The sequence below is a fragment of the Parasteatoda tepidariorum genome, chromosome 10 (assembly GCF_982258835.1).
Source record: "Parasteatoda tepidariorum strain Cologne lab strain chromosome 10, Ptep-v5.0, whole genome shotgun sequence".
Classification (NCBI taxonomy): Eukaryota; Metazoa; Arthropoda; class Arachnida; order Araneae; family Theridiidae; genus Parasteatoda; species Parasteatoda tepidariorum.
The window spans coordinates 34,532,466-34,553,439 of NC_141764.1; the positions used below are offsets into that span (position 1 = coordinate 34,532,466).

The 20,974-nt window shown below is 30.7% G+C and overlaps 1 protein-coding gene and 1 long non-coding RNA gene across 2 annotated transcripts; both read left to right on the top strand.

Annotated features, from left to right (window-relative positions):
* The first annotated feature begins 1,332 nt into the window (after positions 1-1,332).
* Positions 1,333-12,321, top strand: LOC139426253 (uncharacterized). The gene is made up of 2 exons (XR_011637494.2): positions 1,333-1,543; positions 11,939-12,321. It is a non-coding gene; the product is annotated as an uncharacterized LOC139426253 (long non-coding RNA).
* A 2,776-nt stretch (positions 12,322-15,097) lies between these two features.
* LOC107450434 (uncharacterized) lies at positions 15,098-17,010 on the top strand. The gene is made up of 2 exons (XM_071183866.1): positions 15,098-15,104; positions 15,968-17,010. Exons 1-2 carry the CDS (start codon positions 15,098-15,100, stop codon positions 17,008-17,010), a joined length of 1,050 nt encoding a protein of 349 aa, XP_071039967.1.
* The last annotated feature ends 3,964 nt before the right edge of the window (positions 17,011-20,974 follow it).

The following is a 20,974-nucleotide window of genomic DNA, read 5'->3' on the forward strand; positions in this document are numbered from 1 at the left end:
CAAAAAATGAATAAATAAAAAAATAATAGATATTATCAACTTTTTTTTTATTACCGTCGTTGAACAACCGACCCAATTTTGAGTTTACGACTACCGATGTTCAACTCTGTAGCCTTGTAATTTTGAACCCAATCTAGAAGACAAGGGATCAAGTGTTGGAGAAATTTGACTCTTCGTGGAGGACTTTTTGAAGGAACTAACCCGCATTTGCGTTACATGAAGCGGAATGTGAAATGACCAGCCATTGGTGGGATTCGAACCCGGGTCATCTCATTTGGTGGCGAGTGCCTTATCCCTGAGCCACCACGGCTTGTTATCAACTTTTACAAAAACTGTGCACTTCTGAACAGCTCATAATAGGGAAGCATTCTGAGCAGCTAATTAACAATCTAGCTGCCTTTAGTGACTCGCTCCTTGTTTTGGAGATATGCCGCTTGACTGTAGTTGGTTCCAATTATAATTCAAGTGATTACTTTTTTTAAAATTTGTTACCTGAACTATATATAAAAAAATCTAGAATCAAGTTTTTGCAGCCGACCGGCCTCTATAGGGGGCAGGGAACTGTCTTTGCATCAGAAAGGTTCTGGGTTCGAATCCCGGACAAGGCATGGATGTTCTTTCCTTCTCTGTACTATCTGTCCTCACTGTGGGAGCGACGTTGGCCCACCTAATATGGTGCCCCTGTAAGAGAAGCCAACAAAGTATATGCTGGAATTGACGGATGTTAACACAGGTGGGCATAAGAAAAATTTACGACGACCAGGTGGCCGAGTGGTTAGCGTGCCTGACTGCGGAGCCATTAGCCGCGGGTTCGAATCCTGCTCAGGGCATGGATGTTTCTTTCTCTCTCTGCGTTCCACGTCCTTTCTCCTTTGTGTGTGAATAAGACCCGCCCTATAAACGGGTTTGTGGTTGTGTGACGTGAGCGACGCTGCTCCACCGACGCGGCTTTGCTACAGGTGCCCACTGGGTAACGAGAACAGTTGTTGTTGTTGTCAATTTACGTCGCACTAGAGCTGCACAATGGGCTATTGGTGACGGTCTGGGAAACATCCCGGAGGATGATCCGAAGACATGCCATCACAATTTTGATCCTCTGCGGAGGGGATGGCACCCCGGCTTCGGTAGCCCGACGACCTGCGCGCGCGAAGTCGAGCACTTTACGGTAGCACAGTTTAATGAGGACCCATACCGCAAACCTTTGGTCCCTACGCAGACTGATCCAAGTGGTCACCCACCCGCACACTGACCGCAGCCAGTGATGCTTGACTTCGGTGATCTGCTGGGAACCGTGTCTTAACGATCAGTCCACTGCGGGACGGGTAACGAGAACAGAGTAGCATTTCTGGCGTTCCTGTCGCCAATGGGACAAACACCAAGTGTCCAAAATTAAAAAAAAATGCATTTTAGAAAACGCCAAAGAGAAGAGCGGGGTCGTTAAAGCCGCCTGATTGGAAAATCTCATAGCCATGCAGTTTTAATCTTCATGATGACTAACTTTGCTAGAAGTTTATCGCAGCATTTATGAGTCCTGCTGTTATTTGTAACTATTTTAAACTTTTCTATTTCGAAAAAAGTGCTAAAAATGTCATTTTGAAATGAGATTTAGATTGAGGAGCAAAATTATTTTCAGATTTGAAGTCCTCTCACCAGAATTTGGCAAGATAAAGCACTTGTATAAATTTCAGCAATTTGTTTCCCAGAATTACCTATGTCTTAAACATACACTTTAATTTGTAATTTGTACCTAGTTTCATTGTAAAGTACTTGCTTATTTCATTTCGTGAAGTAATTGTTAATGTTTTGAAGTATAATAATAGATATGGGTAAATTAGAACATGTGGTGTTAATATGTTTTTATTTTTAAAATTTGACTCATTTCTAAATTGAAAAGATCTCTGACATATACCACATTTTTATCCCTCTTATTATTAATTTTTGAAATTTAATTTGTAAGTAGATTCTGGTAATACAGCAAAGTACGTGATTATATAATGTTAGTTTAGTACCTGATTATGAATAAATATGATTGTATAGCAATATTTTTGAATTTTTCTCTTTTTAAAAGTTTTTGAATAACTTTCCTTAAAAGGGCTCCATTCAGTTCTACTTTTTTATGCCTTATTTACGTATTTGCATAAATGTTTTTCAATTTTTAAATGAAACCTTAGTAATGCAGTAAAGTACATACCTGATTATGTTAATTGATAGTTTACTTGAATATGAGTAAATTAAAATATGCATTTTAATTTTATAATTATATGAATCAGATTTCATTACATTTGTCCCACCCTTTTACTTTTAATAATCATTTTACGAATATAATATCGCACATAATTTTGATTAAATAAAAATATTGGCTAATAAATATATTTTTAATAATTCTTTAATCAGTTTTTATTAAATATTTTCCATTTACTGCCCAATTTTATTCTTCTTACATTTATTCATGATTTATCATGTATTTAAAATATATAAAATTATCTTTTTTAATAAAGACTGACTTAACTAAAGGATCAAAATGAGATTGAGCATTAACTAATACGATTTTATTTGAAATAAAATTATAATTTAAAAATAAGTCATATGACTCCTGATTAAAACAGGTAGCCTTGAAAAAGCATTATCATAGCAACATATTTAATAAAACTTAAGTAATAATTTAAAACCATTACGAAGCAGGAAAATTTGATAAGATTAGACTAAGTAAATTAAAAAGATATTATTAAGATTTTAAGATAAAATTTGAATTTTGATTGAACTTATAGCATATAAAAAGAAGAAAAAGATCCATTCATTTTGCGTTGATAATAATAATTTTCAATAATTTTCTTAAAAAATATATTCTATTTATTCTAAAATTTTATTTATCTTATATTTGCTCATGATTTACCATTCATTTAAACTTTTAAGTTATATAAAATTATTTTTTTAACAGAAAGTCTGACTTAATTACAAGATTAAAAAGTAATTGAGCATTGACTTATGGGTGATTCTTTCGAAACATGACAATTCGGAACAAAAAATTTCTTCAAATCATGCAATAAGACATGTTCAGATAAGATGGTAATCTAATCAATCTATTAACATAAGATATTGATTGCTGGCGCTATCTATTTTGGGGGTCGCATTCATTTCATCGACAATCACTTCATCGACAGGCCATTTCATCGACACCACTTCATCGACAGGCCGTTTCATCGACTAGGTCATTTCGTCGACAGGCCGTTTCATCGACTAGGTCATATCGTCGACAGGCCGTTTCCTCGACAGGGTTGTTTCGTCGACAGGCCATTTCGTCGACAGGGTCATTTCGTCGACAAGTCATTTCGTCGACAGGGTCATTTCGTCGACAGGGTCATTTCGACGAAAGGGTCATTTCGTCGACAAGTTATTTCGTCGACAAGTTATTTCGTCGATATGATCGTTTCGTCGACAAGTCATTTCGTCGACAGGGTCATTTCGTCTACAGGGTCATTTCGTCGACAGGGTCATTTCGTCGACAAGGTATTTCGTCGATATGATCGTTTCGTCGACATGATTGTTTCCTCGACAGGGTCATTTCATCGACAAATCATTTCGTCGATAGGGTTATTTCGTCGACAGGGTCATTTCGTCGACAGGGTCATTTCGTCGACAGAGTCATTTCGTCGACAAGTTATTTCGTCGACAAGTTATTTCGTCGATATGATCGTTTTGTCGACAAGTCATTTCGTCGACAGGGTCATTTCGTCGACAGGGTCATTTCGTCGACAAGTCATTTCGTCGACAAGTTATTTCGTCGATATGATCGTTTCGTCGACATGATTGTTTCCTCGACAGGGTCATTTCGTCGACAGGGTTATTTCGTCGACAGGGTCATTTCGTCGACAGGGTCATTTCGTCGACAGGGTAGTTTTGTCGACAGGGTCATTTCGTTGACAGGGTCATTTGGAAGACAGGGTCATTTTGTCAACATTTCGTCGACAATATTAAGAAAAGATTATTTTGTAGGCAAAGTCATGCGTAATTTTGAAACTAATCTTATGATTTTTTACATTAGACGTTATGCCCCTTGCACTTCTTTGTAATTTAGTATATTTCTGATGAAATTTTTTAATCCTAGCATGATGCAAAATCTTAATAGTATGTTGAAGTTGCCGGAAAAAAGCTTTTTATTTGAAAATTGCCTACTCCTCTATTCACATCACGTTGCAAAAACGAAACATTACTTGTATTTTACACATTTAAGTTATATATTACACAATTTTTTTCTAGTCATATTTAACACATTTGTTTCTAAGATTAATTTTTAATGTACATTATTGTAGATTATCATCGCAAAAGCAATTGAGTATATATTTTAAAGAAGTATATATTTTAAAATATATTGAGAGTATATATTTTAAAGGCGAGCAATAAGTCCTTTAGAAAGTGTAATCGGAAATGGAAATGTTTTTAAATATCATGTTTGATATGTGTTCTGAAAAAGAAATGTGAATTTTTGTTACCAAAACGAAAAAAGTGGAATTTTGAATGTTGATAGAATATTTTGTGAAATTTTGCCCTTGTGGTTTTCGCTATGTATGAAAATTTTCATAATTATTTTTTCTCATTTGTAGTCTACTGAACAAATTTGATATTTTAAATATATATGCATTTTTTATTTTCATTTTTTCTGAATTTTAGTTTTGAGCCTCCTGGCTTGTTCAGGCAGAAAATAATCAAAATTTTGATTGGCGATTCGTGCTAATAGTTGTCAGTAAGCGTTTGAAAATTGTGTTTTCATCCTGTGCAGAAAATCAGTTAAAAATTTATACTATTAAAAAATTGGTCAAATTTTAATTGCAAGATTTTTTTTTTCTTTTTCGTAAAGTAAGAGTTACTTATTCTTACGTTTAAATTCCAGGCTTGACATTTTGTTAATTTTCTTTTAAACAAAATGTGTCTAATTTAAATCCTGCAAATAAAAAATGAATTAATTCATCATTTACTTACTACTATTATTATTCCTATTAAATTATACTATTATTATTTAATTATAATAATAGTATAATTCAAAAATAGTATAATTTAATAATATTGGATTAGAATTGAATAATTAATACTATTATTAAATCTACTATTCATAGAAAAAACACATTTTGTGAAGAGCAAACACTAACACGCTTGCAACATTACGCCCGTGCTTCTAAACATTTTTGGTAAGGTGAGTAGCACTTTAAATATTGTGGGAATCTACAACCGCCTCGGTAAATACCTAAACATCAAGTTTGTGTTCCTATTGTTCTTCGAAATCTTTAATAGTAGTAACGAAACTAAGACTCAGTTCGATTGTTCGAATAAGCATATTCCTGTCCTAATGTTAATGATGCTGAACAAAAAGTTTAAAAATTGCAATTAAAGTGAACATTAAGAAATTACTTTTCCATCATAAAAAACCTAGAATTTTTTTCTGTTGTTGTTGTTCATTTACGTCGCACTAGAGCTGCACAATGGGCTATTGGCGACGGTCTGGGAAACATCCCTCAGGATGATCCGAAGACATGCCATCACGATTTTAATCCTCTGCAGAGGGGATGGCACCCCCGCTTCAGTAGCCCGACGACCTGCACGCGAAGTTGAGCACACTTTACGGTAGAACAGTTTAACGAGGACCGATATCGCACACACTCGGTCCCTACGCAGACTGATCCAAGAGGTCACCCACCCGCACACTGACCGCAGCCAGTGATGCTTGACTTCGGTGATCTGCTGGGAACCGTGTCTTAACGATCAGTCAACTGCGGGACGATTTTTTTTCTACTTATGCAAATATAATAATTAGGTTTCATTTCTGTGAGAATTGGACTGAAGTCTATGTTTTTGTAAAATTTATGTAAAAATGTTGAAAATTTGTACAGCAATAAATTTAGCTTTCCCCTGCTTGAAATAGTGTCTAAATTTTCATTGTAATATATTTTTATTACTTTTAATTCTAAAAATATATTTTAATAATTTGATTCGATATTAAAAACAATTTGATTGTTAACGTCACACTATATTAACTGGTGACCACGGTCCGGATATCATGCTTGGTAATGTTCTGAAGACAATTCTTACCTATCCTGAAAATAAGTGTCGAGCTATTACGATTTAGATGTAGAAATGTAGATTTCGATACATCAACCGTTTAAACGCTTCTCAACTACCTATTAATTAATTTAAAAAGCGAACTTCTTTTAGTGCAATTGGAACAATAAACAGCCATAAAGAATTTTACTTTAGTATAAGATTAAATAAGTGCATTTTTCTTATTAATAATAAAAATATTTAGATTAAATCTCTGAAATAGTTTCAGAATTACGCATGACACTATCAACGAAATGACCCTGTCGACGAAGTAACTTGTCGAAGAAATGACCCTGTCGAAGAAATGACTTGTCGACGAAATGACTTGTCGAAGAAATGACTTGTCGACGAAATGACCCTGTCGACGAAATGACCCTGTCGAGGAAATGACCCTGTCAATGAAAAGACCCTGTCGACGACATCACTTGTCGACGAAATCAATTGCCGAAGAAATGACCTTGTCGACGAAATTACTTGTCGACGAAATGACCCTGTCGATGAAATGACCTTGTCGATGAAATGACTTGTCGACGAAATGACCCTGTCGACGATATAACCCTGTCGTTGAAATGATCCTGTCGACGAAATGACTCTGTAGACGAAATGACCCTGTCGACGAAATGACCCTGTCGACGAAATGGCCCTGTCGACGAAATGGCCTGTCGACGAAATGACCTTGTCGACGAAATGACTCTATCGATGAAATGACCCTGTCGACGAAATGACCCTGTCGACGAAATGACTTGTCGACGAAATGACCCTGTCGACGAAATGACTTGTCGACGAAATGACCCTGTCGACGAAATGACCCCGTCGACGAAATGACCCTGTCGACGAAATGACCCTGTCGACGAAATGGCCTGTCGACGAAACAACCCTGTCGAGGAAACGGCCTGTCGACGAAATGACCTAGTCGATGAAATTGCCTGTCGATGAAGTGGTGTCGATGAAATGGCCTGTCGATGAAGTGATTGTCGATGACCAGACCCCTATTTTGGTTATAAATCACTAAATAAAAGTAGCCAGGAAAATGACTGATTTTCATGCGACAAACAAATTATTGACAGAAAAAATTATTTTAAACGAAGTTTTTGTAAATAATAACCTCTGCGTATATTCCAGAAATGCTTACAACGGTTGAGATAAAAAAAATTAGATATTAAAAAATTTTTGGGAAGTTTTGAAGCTAGTTACTATTGGAAATATTGTTTGTGACATACCAGGAAAATGACAATTTGAAATTCAATTAAATTTTTAAAGAATACAAAGCAGTCAATAGTGGTACAAAGTCATTTTAAAATACTAACAGCAATGCTATTTATAAAATTTAAAAAAAAAAGTTCTTTGAATATTATAGTAGTAGGTCTTGGAGCAAAAGACTGTAAATTGTCATATTTCTTGAGAATCACCCTTATACTCTTTTATTTGAAATAAAATAGTAATTTTAAAGCAAAACATATGACTGCTGATTAAAACAGGTAACCTTGAAAAAGTAATATCATAACAACTATTTAAATAATTTAAAACCATTACAATGCAGAAAAATTTGATAACATTAAGATAAACAAATTAAAGAGACATTATTAAAATTTTAAAATAAAATTTGAATTTTGGTTGAAATTATAGCATATAAAAAGACGAAAACGATCCATTCATTATGTGATGATCAAGCTTATAAGGTAAGTGAACTAGAATGTTCAGATTCTTTTAAGCATACTGATAACAAAACAAGTTTGTTTCTTGACCGCTAAAAACAGAATTTTATCTCCAAATAGAAATTTTAGACAATAGAAATTTCAATTATTTTCTTTCATATTGGAATGCTCAAATTTTTCTCCGGAGCTGACTAATGACAAAACAAGTATCAAATATTTTTTGTCCACTACAAACAGAATTTTATCACCAAGTGGGGAAATTATTGTCAATAGAAATTCCGATAATTTCCTTCTCAACTAGAATGCTCAGTTTCCTAACTAAGGACAGAATAAATAAATGTTAATTATTTTCGGACAGTTACAAATATAATTTTTATCACCAAATAAAAATTACTGTCAATAGATCAGATTATTTTCTTTTGAACTGAAATGCTCAGATTAGTTTGGAGCTGACTAATGACCAAACAAGTTTCAATTATTTCCTCACTGCTACAAAAAGAATTTTATCACCAAATGGCGAAATTATTGTCAATGGAAGTTCCGCGATCATTTTTCTTTTCCAACTAGAATGCTCAGAATTTTTTTAAGCTGACTGATGACAAAACAAGTTTCGATAGTTTCCAGGCCAATGAAATAGAATTTATTGTCACATTAACACCAAAGTGAATTTATCCTCAATTTATGGAATATTTTTGAATAGCTATAATGTCTATAGCTGAATGATAATATAGATTTATAGAGTGATAGTATAGATTACCAAAGTGAATTTATCCTCAATTTATGGAATATTTTTGAATAGCTAGAATGTCTATAGCTGAATGATAGTACAGATTTATAGAGTAAATGATTATAAAGAAAATGAATGATTTATAGAGTAAATGATTATAGAGTAAATGAATGATTTATAAAGTAAAATAATTTTATTTTTGTCAGACATAAAATGAAAAATGTATGGTGAATTACTTTTGTGTGAACTTACAATTATCACTGTAGAAAATCCTTCAGTAGTCATGCGCCCTATGCTTCCTCTTTAAGGTCTGGCAGAATTAAATTATTTTGTTCTTTTTATTTCACTTGAAACAATAGTTTTTTTCAATTTGTATTTTGTTTTATTTTTAGTAATTTCTCCTTCTTCATTTCTAAGTGATTACTTCTTAGCAACTTATGCTTGACTAACCTATGTAAATTAAAGTCTTTATTGAAATTACTTACAAAAACTGAAATAAATTGCAAAATTGTAAATTTCAATAAAGTCATGACATTTATTCAATACCCGCGAGAACGCTTTCGGGGCATATCACACCCCAGCCCTACAAAAAAATGGGAATATTTCTAATTTGTGAAGCCAATATTTCCTATTGCGTTTAGTATCTGACTTTATACATGATCTTGAACTTCTTAAAATTTTTTTCTCATTTCAATAAGCGTTTTAGAAAATAATTCATCAGTATAGTTAGTACATGCCCCACGTGTTGAAAAGTGTATTTTTTTTTTAAATTAAGTTTCGATTTCTAGATTATAAGCAACCTATTCATATAATTGAAAAAATGGCTGCATACTTGTCGAATAATTTTAATAATATTACCGTATTATTTAAAGGGTTCTAATAATAGCATATGTTCAATGGTCACTCTACTTCCGTCAAACGCGTTTAGAGCGTCAAACCGAAGCATGAAAGATATTTCGATTTATTTATAGCAATACTGATCACATAATGCATTCAGCTTCAGTTGTTCATTAAACTGTTGTCGTCTTGTCCTTCCCTTCCTTAACAAATCTAGAATTTCATAATTTCTTTTTAAAATTCCTTCTACTGCTTCTGAAATGACATTAGGAAGAATTATTACAGTCTTTTTAAACCTCTCTAAATTGCATTAACCTCTTTTCTCGTTCATAAAAATCGCTCGTCATCTACCGATCGAAATTATTTTTATTGCATTTTTCTGCCTCGTGGTCTACACCGACACAACATTATCAAATTAAATCGACATTCAATCCTTAAAATGGACACTATTTTGGTCTAAAAAGGGTAACTTTAAGTATCACCACCATATAGTATGAATATACATATACATATTCATGCTACATTACGGTAATAAATGAAATCTCAATTACATGGGCACTGTTTAAATGTGAAATCCTTTCTTGTTGAATAATTTAAAATAGTTAAAGGTTGTTCTTTAAGGGAACTCTTGTCTTATGAAATAGTACATTTCTGCAAATAATATGCTTTTTGTTCGGAATTTTTTCTCCTTTTCTTTTTTTTTTTGTTAAATTTTTTTAACCATTAATTTGTCTATTAAGTCAACCTGAAAAAATAAGTGTTAAGTAATAAAACATAATTAATGTAACTAACGCAAGTGTTTCGAATCATTAGAAATTAATTCAAAAAATTATAAGTGAAATTCCAGCGTATATTCACTTATTTTTGATCTTTGTTAAGTTTCAGATTTCAATTGAAGAATATGCATAACGTAATTTTTTTCCTTTTACATAAATAATACATAAATAATACTTTTTCGTTTTATATTATTTTGCTCAATCAACCAATATTGAGGAAGGTATTTTATTCGTATTGTTCTGTTGGTCTAATCTGAATTACTAATTGCACTGAAACTGGTATTGTACTCTAGAAATTTTTTTTTAATCTTGTTCTTGATAAGCAATTCGTATTTTTGTCTCGATGCGAATTTTTATTTGTACTTGAAATATAAAATTTCAATAAATTATTTTCAAATTAAGTATTGTTAATATTCAGACTTAGTATTGGATTTATGTATATAAGTATTCAGATTTAGAAATTAGATCAGAACTTAAGTACTAACTTTTAACTTGGCAAAATATTAAAATTAAACCAGGGTTTCCTGAGTGAATATACTGAATTTTATTTTCAAATCGTAAACGATTGAAATCAAATTATTTTTAAAATAAAAATGCTTGATTTAAAAATTGAAAAAAATTTCATTTTGATAATTTTTTCGGTTTTTCATAATTTTAAAATTTGTTATAAATATACTGATGGCATTTATAGGCTTTAAAAAGTAAAGATGCATTTTTGTGTTCCTTTTAAAGAACTTATTTAATACTTTTTAAATTTGTAAGAATATATATGAATAATTTTTAAATTTTTAAGTACAAAGTGGTATAAAAACCGGTAAAAATTTGTAAGAATATATATGAATAATTTTTAAGTTTTTAAGTACAAAGTGGTATAAAAACCGGTAAAAGGACCTTAATTCTGGTTATTAAGCCAAAAACTATTAAAACCATTTACTTGGTAGTTTTTTCGTTCATATGGTAACGGTTTACCGGAAATTCTTTTTCGGAATAATCGTCCGCGTTATCACACATTTAGTAGAAAATACAAAACAGAAAAGTAAATTTAACCCAATAAATGTTTTTATCCCATGCTCTAAGGTATCACTATGAAATAACCAATTTTTACCATATTTGCCAAATTCTAACGCAATATATAAAACAATATTATATTGCTAATTCTCCTAAAGTCAAAGCGCTTCGGTAAAAATTACCGTGCTTTTTTGTGTTCTCTTAAAGCCAGGAACACGGTAAATCTTATCATATTCCAGTAGTTATGACCATATTTTTTTCAGGATAATATAGTATTTAAAAAGAAAACCAGGTATAGATATATACTAATTGCTTCAGCTTATAGTGCGATTGTTTTGATCAAATAAGTAGGTTAACCTGTTCCTTATAAAAATATTTATGAAATTGTAGACAAAGTAAGTATCTACAACCTAGGTATATTATTATTTTTTTTCAGTAAATTTGCATGCGTTATATGTCACTATAAAACAAATTTTATTGTATTCGTACAGATTCAAACACATTGCCATAATTTTGCTTTTAAAATCATTTTAATTTTAAATAGATAAATAACTGAAGCAAAAAATCTTAAATAATTTAAATATTGAAGTAAGCCTGAAAAAGTAAAAAAAAACAATTAAATTTAAATAAAATATTTAATTTTTGATTGTTTTAAAAAAATTGTAAAAACCACAAACAAGAACATTGAAATAGTTACATCAGCTTATTGCCATCAAGCACATTGAAATATATACAAGATTTTAATTACAGTACACTTCAAGTATTTTGTATTTTATCGCAATATTAACTAAAGTAGTAATTCAGGTATTTTGTTGCACTATATAAATCATTGAAGTGTTTTTCAGATGCTGAACATTAAGGTAGTAGCAGTTTTGTTGTTAGCCAATATTTTACTAACTGCAGCTCAAACAACAGGCGACGGTGTGCAACCCCAGCATGTCTCCACTGAAAGGACCATGATGTCAGCCGTAAATGACATCGTCCGGCAAACAGTTCATAATTTAGAATTAATTCTCAGTCACATCTTGCATGCTCCTGTTATGATACCTGAAGCAGTAATTATGATGATTGTAAAATATTTCCAGAAAATGTCGCAATAAGTTTCTTGCATTTTAAAATCTATCTATAATCAGCATTACAGTTTTAAAATATTAACTTTGATGATACGATTCTAAATTTTGTTGTATTTATCTGTTTTAAATTCTGATAATAAAGAAATATTCATGTTTCTAATTTTTATTCATGTGTATAAATATAATGTGCCGTAATATCGATATACAGCAAACGGAAAAGACCATGTTGTCAGACGTAAATGACATCGTCACATTGGAAAGCAGTTCTAATGAAGAACAATTTCTCAACTTCATTAATCAGGCTACTGTCGTGATACTTGAAAGTGTGATTAAGATGATCGTAAAATACTTCAAAAAATATAGAATTATATTTCTTGCATTTTAAAATCTATCCGTAATCAACGTTATACTTTCAAAACATTAATTTTGATAATTCGATTCTTAATTTTGTCGTATTGTTTTGTTGTAAAGTGTGATAATAAAGAAATATTCATGTTTTTAATTTTTCATTTATAAATATAAGAAATGTCTGTCTGTGTGTCCTTTACAGAGTCCTAAACACCCCGACAAAAAGCAATGCGATTTGGCATACAGATAGTTTGAAGCACTGTCTACATTAGAACATTCTACCTCGAACCGTTCGAGCGGGATGAGAGAAAAATGAAATGAAATTTTCGGATTGGTTAAGTGTTAGTCATTGTTTTAAATTTAACTATAGACGATTCAATTTTTTGCATATTTTTTGAAATAACGGTGATAATTATAGCTTATAACTATATTTGAGCTTATAGCCTTATTTGATCAAAAAAGAGTTTATTGCACATATTTAAATATTTCATATTCGCTACGTCGGATAAATTCAAGGAACAACATTACATGGTAACACGCGTGGTCTACTTAAACTTCTGAAGTTGACAGATACCACGTGCTTCTTTTTTATTTATATTAATTCTTTTAAAACGTTTTACTAAAAATTGTTACTTAAAATCAACGGTAAGTGGATCAAAAAAATATTTTTGTATCCAAAAATAAAATTAATGAGAAAATGATATTAATTCGTTTAGGAGAAAGGCATGAAATCGTCATATTATTATTGACGCCAATGATGCTTAATTAATTTAAGGATACTGAAATAAAAGAAATAAGCTATGTACTTTCTAGTACATAGCTCATTTCTTTTATTAATTCCTTTATCAGCTTATTTCTTTTATTAGCCTAATTAAAAGCAGTGAAGTAAAGTTTTTTTTTGTCTTGAAGAACCGTAAGAAATTATGAAGCTATCACTGACAGCTATGATACTTAATTAATGTTGATACTATGTATTAATTGAAATAAGAAAAATAACTTATGTACCAAAAAACAAAAAATAATGCAGAAAAATGCTTATTTGTCTTGAGGAATCGTAAATACCGCCTTATTGTTATTGATACTAATGCTTAATTAATATTGATAATATGTATTAATTGAAATAAAATAAAAATAAAGGTGTCCCAAAAAGGAGAGATGGAAAAAAGAGTTAATGGGTAATTTGTTTAAAAAAACCGTAGAAAAACGCCAGTCATAGATAACGATAACACTCAATTAATATGTACTACTGACGGTAATATGTACTACTGGTATTATGGTAATTGGTGCAGTTTTGATAGGAATTCTATAACGGGTTTTCTGTAGTTTCAGAAAATATTTTTTTCAGTGGCACCAAAGATAGTGTTTTAATATTTTAAGAGCTTTTTTCCCCCACTACTTATGAATATTTTAGCAGTAAATTAAAAAGTCAGGATCATGCTCCAAAATCCTTATTGAGTTCTAATAAGAATTTGATATTTTTTAAAAATTGGCTTCAGTTGGCTGCTACTGACAAATGCATTTCGCAAGTAATTGAAACATTGAAGGGTAATAAGTAGAGCCCGGATTTGGATGACCTAAAAAATCTCAATTAATGCCCTTAAAAAGTGCAAAAAATGCCCTTATGAACTGCAAAATATGCCCTTAAAATGCGAAAATTGCGCTAAAAATGCCTTATGACATGACTTAAATAGAAGTAAAAATATTGAACTAAAACAATGTTTTACTCTTCAAAATTATTACGAGTCGTTTCAAAAAATATAAAGCAATGCAATACTTGTTCTACGTTCATTAAAGTTCGACAAATATGTTTTATATCCAAAAATAACAAAAAAAAGGAAAATATATTGACTCCAAAACATTTTCATTTTGTATAGAAACTTAAATGAATATAACAACTTCCATCTCATAATATTACTAAATATCAGAATTACAGTGGATTATTAAATTTTTTTTTAATATTTTGAAATGTAAACGAGCGTCTCTTGTCTGAAAGCAAATTTTTATACCAGGAGAAGCTTCTTTCAACGTCTACTGATGTTATTGGTGCGTACTTGAAAAGGACGGTCACACTTACTGACAATTCTTCTTCAATTTGAAAAGATGTTGCTTCACCTGTTAATATCCTAGAAATTTTCTTCATTGTTTGGAAGCCAGTGTAATAATAAAAAATTATAAAAAATAATGAAAATTAGAAAAATTTAACAAAAAGTTTAAAAAATGCTTTAAAATGCAAAATACGCCCCAAAATTTTAAAGAAAATGCCCTATAAATCTCAAAAAATGCTCTAAAGGACAAAAGATGTCCAAAAATGCAAAAAATGCAAAAAAATGCAAATGTCATCAAAATCCGGGCCTTAGTAATAAGTAATAAGTACTAAATGTACTAATATAGGTATAAAATATTATATTGACATATTTGGTGACTATTAAAACTACATCAATACTAAGCGGTTTTAATACCGATACATTGGAAATAAGTGCTTTGCATACCCCTCGACAGGAATATGTATCGGATATGTGAGGAAAAAATTACTTGATAGTGGTAAATTTTGACTATCTTGAGTTGGCTGCGAGCAATAGCATCATGGCAAGTGAGACTAAATGCATTTTATCTTTATTCTAATAGGATAAACTACAAAAAACGATATTTGCTTACTTCAATAACATAAAGCCACCGAAAAGGGCAACAAATAATATTAAATAAAAAAAATTAAAATCATTTTAGCAATTGTATTTTAGCAATAATTCAATTGTGGAAGAACCAGGTAAGCGACATTTTCAAGACATAAAAAAATTGCATCCGAAATATTTTATAACCGATTTCTAAGAAGGTGGGACTAATAATTTTATTTAACACTGCCTAATTTTAAATAAAGCTCAAAGATCAGAAATCACGAAGTATTTAACGAAACCTCTTAGTAACAAAATTTCTGAACAATAAAATCACGATGGCTACGTGATTTCTTCAGTCAGAGGTTTTGTACCGTGAAATTTGGAAACTCTGTATCCAAATTCAAACAAATGGAATCTAGACTTCTACATTGCGCTGTTTTGAGCCCTTTATTGTTTAATATTTATATCAATGATCGGATCAACTCATTGGAAAATATTCCCGGGATAAGAACTGCTCTGTTTGCTGATGACCTGGCTATGTGGGCGAGTGAGCCAAAGAACTCCCAGGACAGGCTATTATTTATTTAACGCTACACTTATTAAAGCCCTTGAGCAACTCAGTGTTTGGTGTTCTGACAACGCCATGCATGTTAATAAATCCAAGACCATCTGCCGATTTTTCTGTCTAAATTAGTCGTCCTTTCAAAGATCAGAAGTCGGCATTTCAAAGATCAGAAAGCACGAAGTATTTAGGATGCAGTTTGGATTCTAAGTTGAGAAGGGAAAGACATGTTGATTAAGTGTGTGGAAAAATTATTAAGAGACTTCCTGTTTTAAAAAGGTTGGCTGGTTGCAAATGGGGATGCAGCCGGGACACTTAAATTTGTCTATCAGCCAATTTTCAGTTATTGTAATGAAGTCCTTATCTCTACTGCTGCTAGCACCATTCAAAAACTCGACATAGAACAAAACCAAGCTCTACGTACCATTACTGGCACTATAAGATTCACTCCTATTCTGGCAATGCAGTGTTTGACTGGAAACCCTCCAGTACGAAGCATAATTGAAAGAGACGCAATCCTTCTTTATGAAAGGCTAATTCGCCTACCCAACAATACATTTTGTAGGGATTACGACACCAACGCAAAGAGAAATCTTAAAACACAAGGAGATTTTTTACAATATGCCTTTCCGGCAGCTAATGACATAAATGTCCACCTCAATCCGAAACGTCTCTATAGGCCTGTTTGCCCTTTGAGTTATGGAGGGATCTCGGTGTGTCTGAGTCTAGACAGGCAGGTTAATAAGTGTCATATGAGAGATCAACAGCTCCGTGCCATTGCTCTATCTACTATTGAAAACAAATTCCCTGGACATACATGGTTACACGTCTATACAGATGGATCGATGTTTAGCGATGAAGACGGAGCTGGAGCCGGTGTGTATTGTGATCTTCTTTCGTGTTACTCACCAATTGGCGCTCATTCCCCCCATTACGATGGTGAAATCGAGGCTATTTATATCGCTTTGAAACAACTGGCAAACCACTCTTCATCATTCTGTACAGTGGTTACATTGTCAGACTTCACGTCTGCGTTGGAATCTTTTGCAGATAGACAGTATAATACCCGTATTCTGGAGTGCAGAGAGCTCGTAATGTTGATCTCTGTTTCCTTCCAGTGGATCCTAGCCCACCGTGGGATTCCTGGAAACGAGGTTGCCGACTTTTTAACCAAACAGGGGGCAGGGATCCTCCAGAGACCTTTGAAAAGCCACTCCTTTCACGCAGTCAAACTCCTGATAAAAAGAAGATGTAACACCAGGATAAGACAGAAAGCATTATGCAACTCTGAAGGGCCCTACTGCTTGAGGATAAACAGTTGATTCCAGATTTTCCTAGAAGAGCAGCTGTGGCACTTTTCCGCCTTACTAAAGGTCATGACTGTTTGCCCGGGTATTTGTATCGATTTGGGCTTTGTGATTCTTCTTTTTGTCCCTTGTGTGGACAACATCAAATGTTTGAAGCTACTCATCTTGACTCGTGTTCTGCCCTTGTGTTTTTAAATTGTAATGCACAGAGATATTGGAAGGCGTCACATCCAATCTTCTGGGCTTTTGTAATAAATAAATAAATTTTAAATAAAACTCATGCAAGCATACTAAATACTAATGTGGATTAGTTATGCTAAGATTAAGGGGAAAGCAAAAACAGTTCGGCTGCATTAAACATACCCATATTGATGCAATCATTTTCTCTGATTCATTAATTTCCAGAAACTTTTTACTCACCTGGTTCTTTCCTCAAGCTCTTTAAGTGTGTCGGTGTATATGTTTCAGTTTTTAGTATGATTTCGTTGTGTTTGTGTTTCTCAGTACTGATGAATTGATTCTTTACTTTCTGTCTATTCATCCCGTGCGAAGAACGGATATTAAGCTAGTTCATAAATATAAATATAAATATACAGTCTTACACACCTATAACAATTAGAAAATGACCAAAGTATAACATTCTTTAATCCAGAGTGTTCGTTGAACTCGAGTTGACGTGACTATTCCTTACAAAGATGCTTTTGTTTGTAATATTAAGAGCTGTTGTCCGGTATTCCCCACAGTTATTGTATTAAAGCTAAGAGCAACAGCCCAGCATTTTGCCTGGTATTTCTTACAGCGATAATTTTCTAAAATACTGCAATTGAGAGTTGTTACAATAATAATCATCGATTATTAATAACAACCAAAAAAGTTTGTTAAAGTGAAAATGTTATCTCTCTCTCTGTCATCTGCTTAGATAAGCACTTTTCTATTTTTTTAAGTCATTAACTGAATAGTAAAAATGGGAAATTCGATTTTACGATTGGAAATCACGTTCTGTTGCAAAACCGGCTAAATCCGGAAAATGAGTTGCAATTGTGTGTTTAAACTAAGATTTATGGTTAGTTACCAAAGATGGGTCTGAAAATGGATGTGCGCAAGGTAATATTATACTGGATAATTTAAAGAAGTTGACAATAAATAACTTTAGAAAATAAATATTTGTTTAAGAAAAAAAGATATATAAAATAGAAAAGAGAAAGAAACATGAATTGCCTGTTTTCCACACAATTTTAGTCACAGATTTGCCCGGAATGGATTTGCACATGGAAAAATTATATATATTAACAACGAAATTTTTTAGTAAGTAATTTTAGCCATGAATTTGCCCGAAATGGATTTGCACATGAAAAATTATATATATTAACAAAGAAATTTTTTACTAAATAATTTTAGCCATGGATTTGCCCGAAATGGATTTGCACATGGAAAAATTATTTAAATTAACAAATAAATTTTTTAGTAAACAATTTTGGCCACGGATTTGACCGAAATAGATTTGCACATGGAAAAATTATATATATTAACAAAGAAAATTTTTAGTAAATATATCCACAATAATATACGATTAACTCAATGATTTTATATAGAATTTTATTACTTTAGTTGGGTATTCATTGTTTTTTTTATCAAATTTTGAAAGAGTTTATCTATTTGTTTTCTGGATAAATAAATATCACTGCATATTCTTTTAATTATATTAATTTCCTTAAAGGTGGTATTTAAATAGGTGTTACTAGAAACATTAGAATTCCAACTAATTGGTTTAATTATTAAAATTAAAATCATTTCTTTTATCGTATAATTCAACAAAGCAGATATTTTCTTCTTTTATAATACCCAAATTCAAAAAATTGAAATTAATATTATCCTCATGATTCCGAGGCAAGATTAATTCCTCGGGGTAAATATTATTTATTAAAATAGTGTAATCTTGAAAATTAAAGATAATTAAATCATCAATAAATCTAAAAACAAATTTAATACTAAGAGTATAATTTATTTCATAATAATGCAAAAATAAGTTAGTTAAGAGAGATGAATAATTAGATTACGGTATTCCATCAATTTGAAGAAAAGTATCCCTTCCATTGTAAAGATAATTACGAGAAAAACAAAAATTAATCCGAATTTCCCAATAATCGAAATCGCAACAGAGGATATTTTTAAAATCATAGTAATAATTCAAAAGGACATCTTTTAGTTTAGAAAGGGGAATGTAATTGAAAAGATCCTGGAAATCAAAAGTCGCAATAGAATTAATTTTATTATGTTTAATGAATTCTAAAATCGGTTGATTATTAGTGATAATCCAAGAGAAACCTTCTTTAGAAATATTGTTAATAATTTTATTTAAGTAGTTAGAGAAAGTAATGCCAGGTTTAGTTAGATAAGTATTAGATCCACATGTGATAGTTCTAAATTTTACAGGAATTTTATGAAATTTAGGACTGATAATTAAGTAAGGAAATTGTATATTGCTAATTTTAATTTTTAATCTTTTATATAAAGCTAAAATTTTTTTAATGACAATATTATTATTTTAATTACTATGTTACTATTTTTTAATTCCGTATTTAAAAGTTCAACATGGAATTTTTTACAGAAGATTACATAATTATTGTTAGCTTTGTCTATGGGAGTAATTACAAATTTTTTTTAAAGTTGCTTAATTGATTGAACAATTTTGGAAAAATTTATTGAATTTTTACTGTTATTTAAATTATCCTTATTATTAAAAATAAAGTTTTTAAAGTAATAACAAACAACCCATTTCCATTCTGTTAGCATACCTAAAGATAAAGAGAATCTATATGATATCTTTAAACTAAAACTAATGAGATCATTAAGAAAGTATTTTAGAATTTTATTGATTAATATATGGTAAATGGGTCTAAATTTTGTGCGTTTTATCATTAAATTCCTAAGTTTCTATAATATTTCTATATATTTATATAATTTATATTTATATAATTTCTATAATATAAAACTATATAAGTTTTCTATAATATTTAAATTACCAGCAATAATATGTTTATGATGTTTATCTACAAAATCAAAATATTTATCCTCCTCACAGTGACATTCATAATCGGATATATCAATACTCCCTAAATTTTTGCTTTCATCATTATAATTAAATATAGTTCTACCAAGAGATTTATTATATTTAAAGCTTTTCATTATGTTAAAATCTTTTAATGGAAATAAAGTTTTAAAATTTAATTAAAAGATTTTATTAAAATATTTAATTTAAAGAATAATTAACTAATTTAATTAAAAGACATATATTTGAATGACACTTTTTTACTTTAGAAATTTTAAAATAATCTTTACATGCAAACAGAACTCTTCAATGCCATTCCAAAACTCTTATTTTATTGAAACAAAAAGAATTACTTTGAAAAAAAATCATTTTTTGCTCTATCATTAAAAATACTTATGATGGAACTTTTTAAATAAAAAAGAATAACTTACATCATTATACATGCGAGCATTAATCACATAACGGTGTTTAATCATTTTTCAAAATTTAATGTTTTTATACTAATTAAATATTCTTAATAAATATTGTCTTTCTAGAAATTCTTTATGATGACATTGCAGATGATACTGATATTATTACCGAATAGGTCATGCATCATCAGTTTCTATTTTAAAATTCTTTTTCTTTCCATCCACTTCTCACGAAGAGAAGCATTGAGGAAACTGAAAAAAAAATTCATCATATTAAATATAAACCTTAACACATTGGTTCAACGGCTTACAAATTAAAAAAAGTAAGTTCATTTGCTATCATGTTCATAAAATTTTGTTTAAACTATAATATATGTATATAATATATATATATATATATATATATATATATATATATATATATATATATATATATATATATATATATATATATATATATATATATATATATATATATATATATATATATATATATATATATATATATATATATATATAT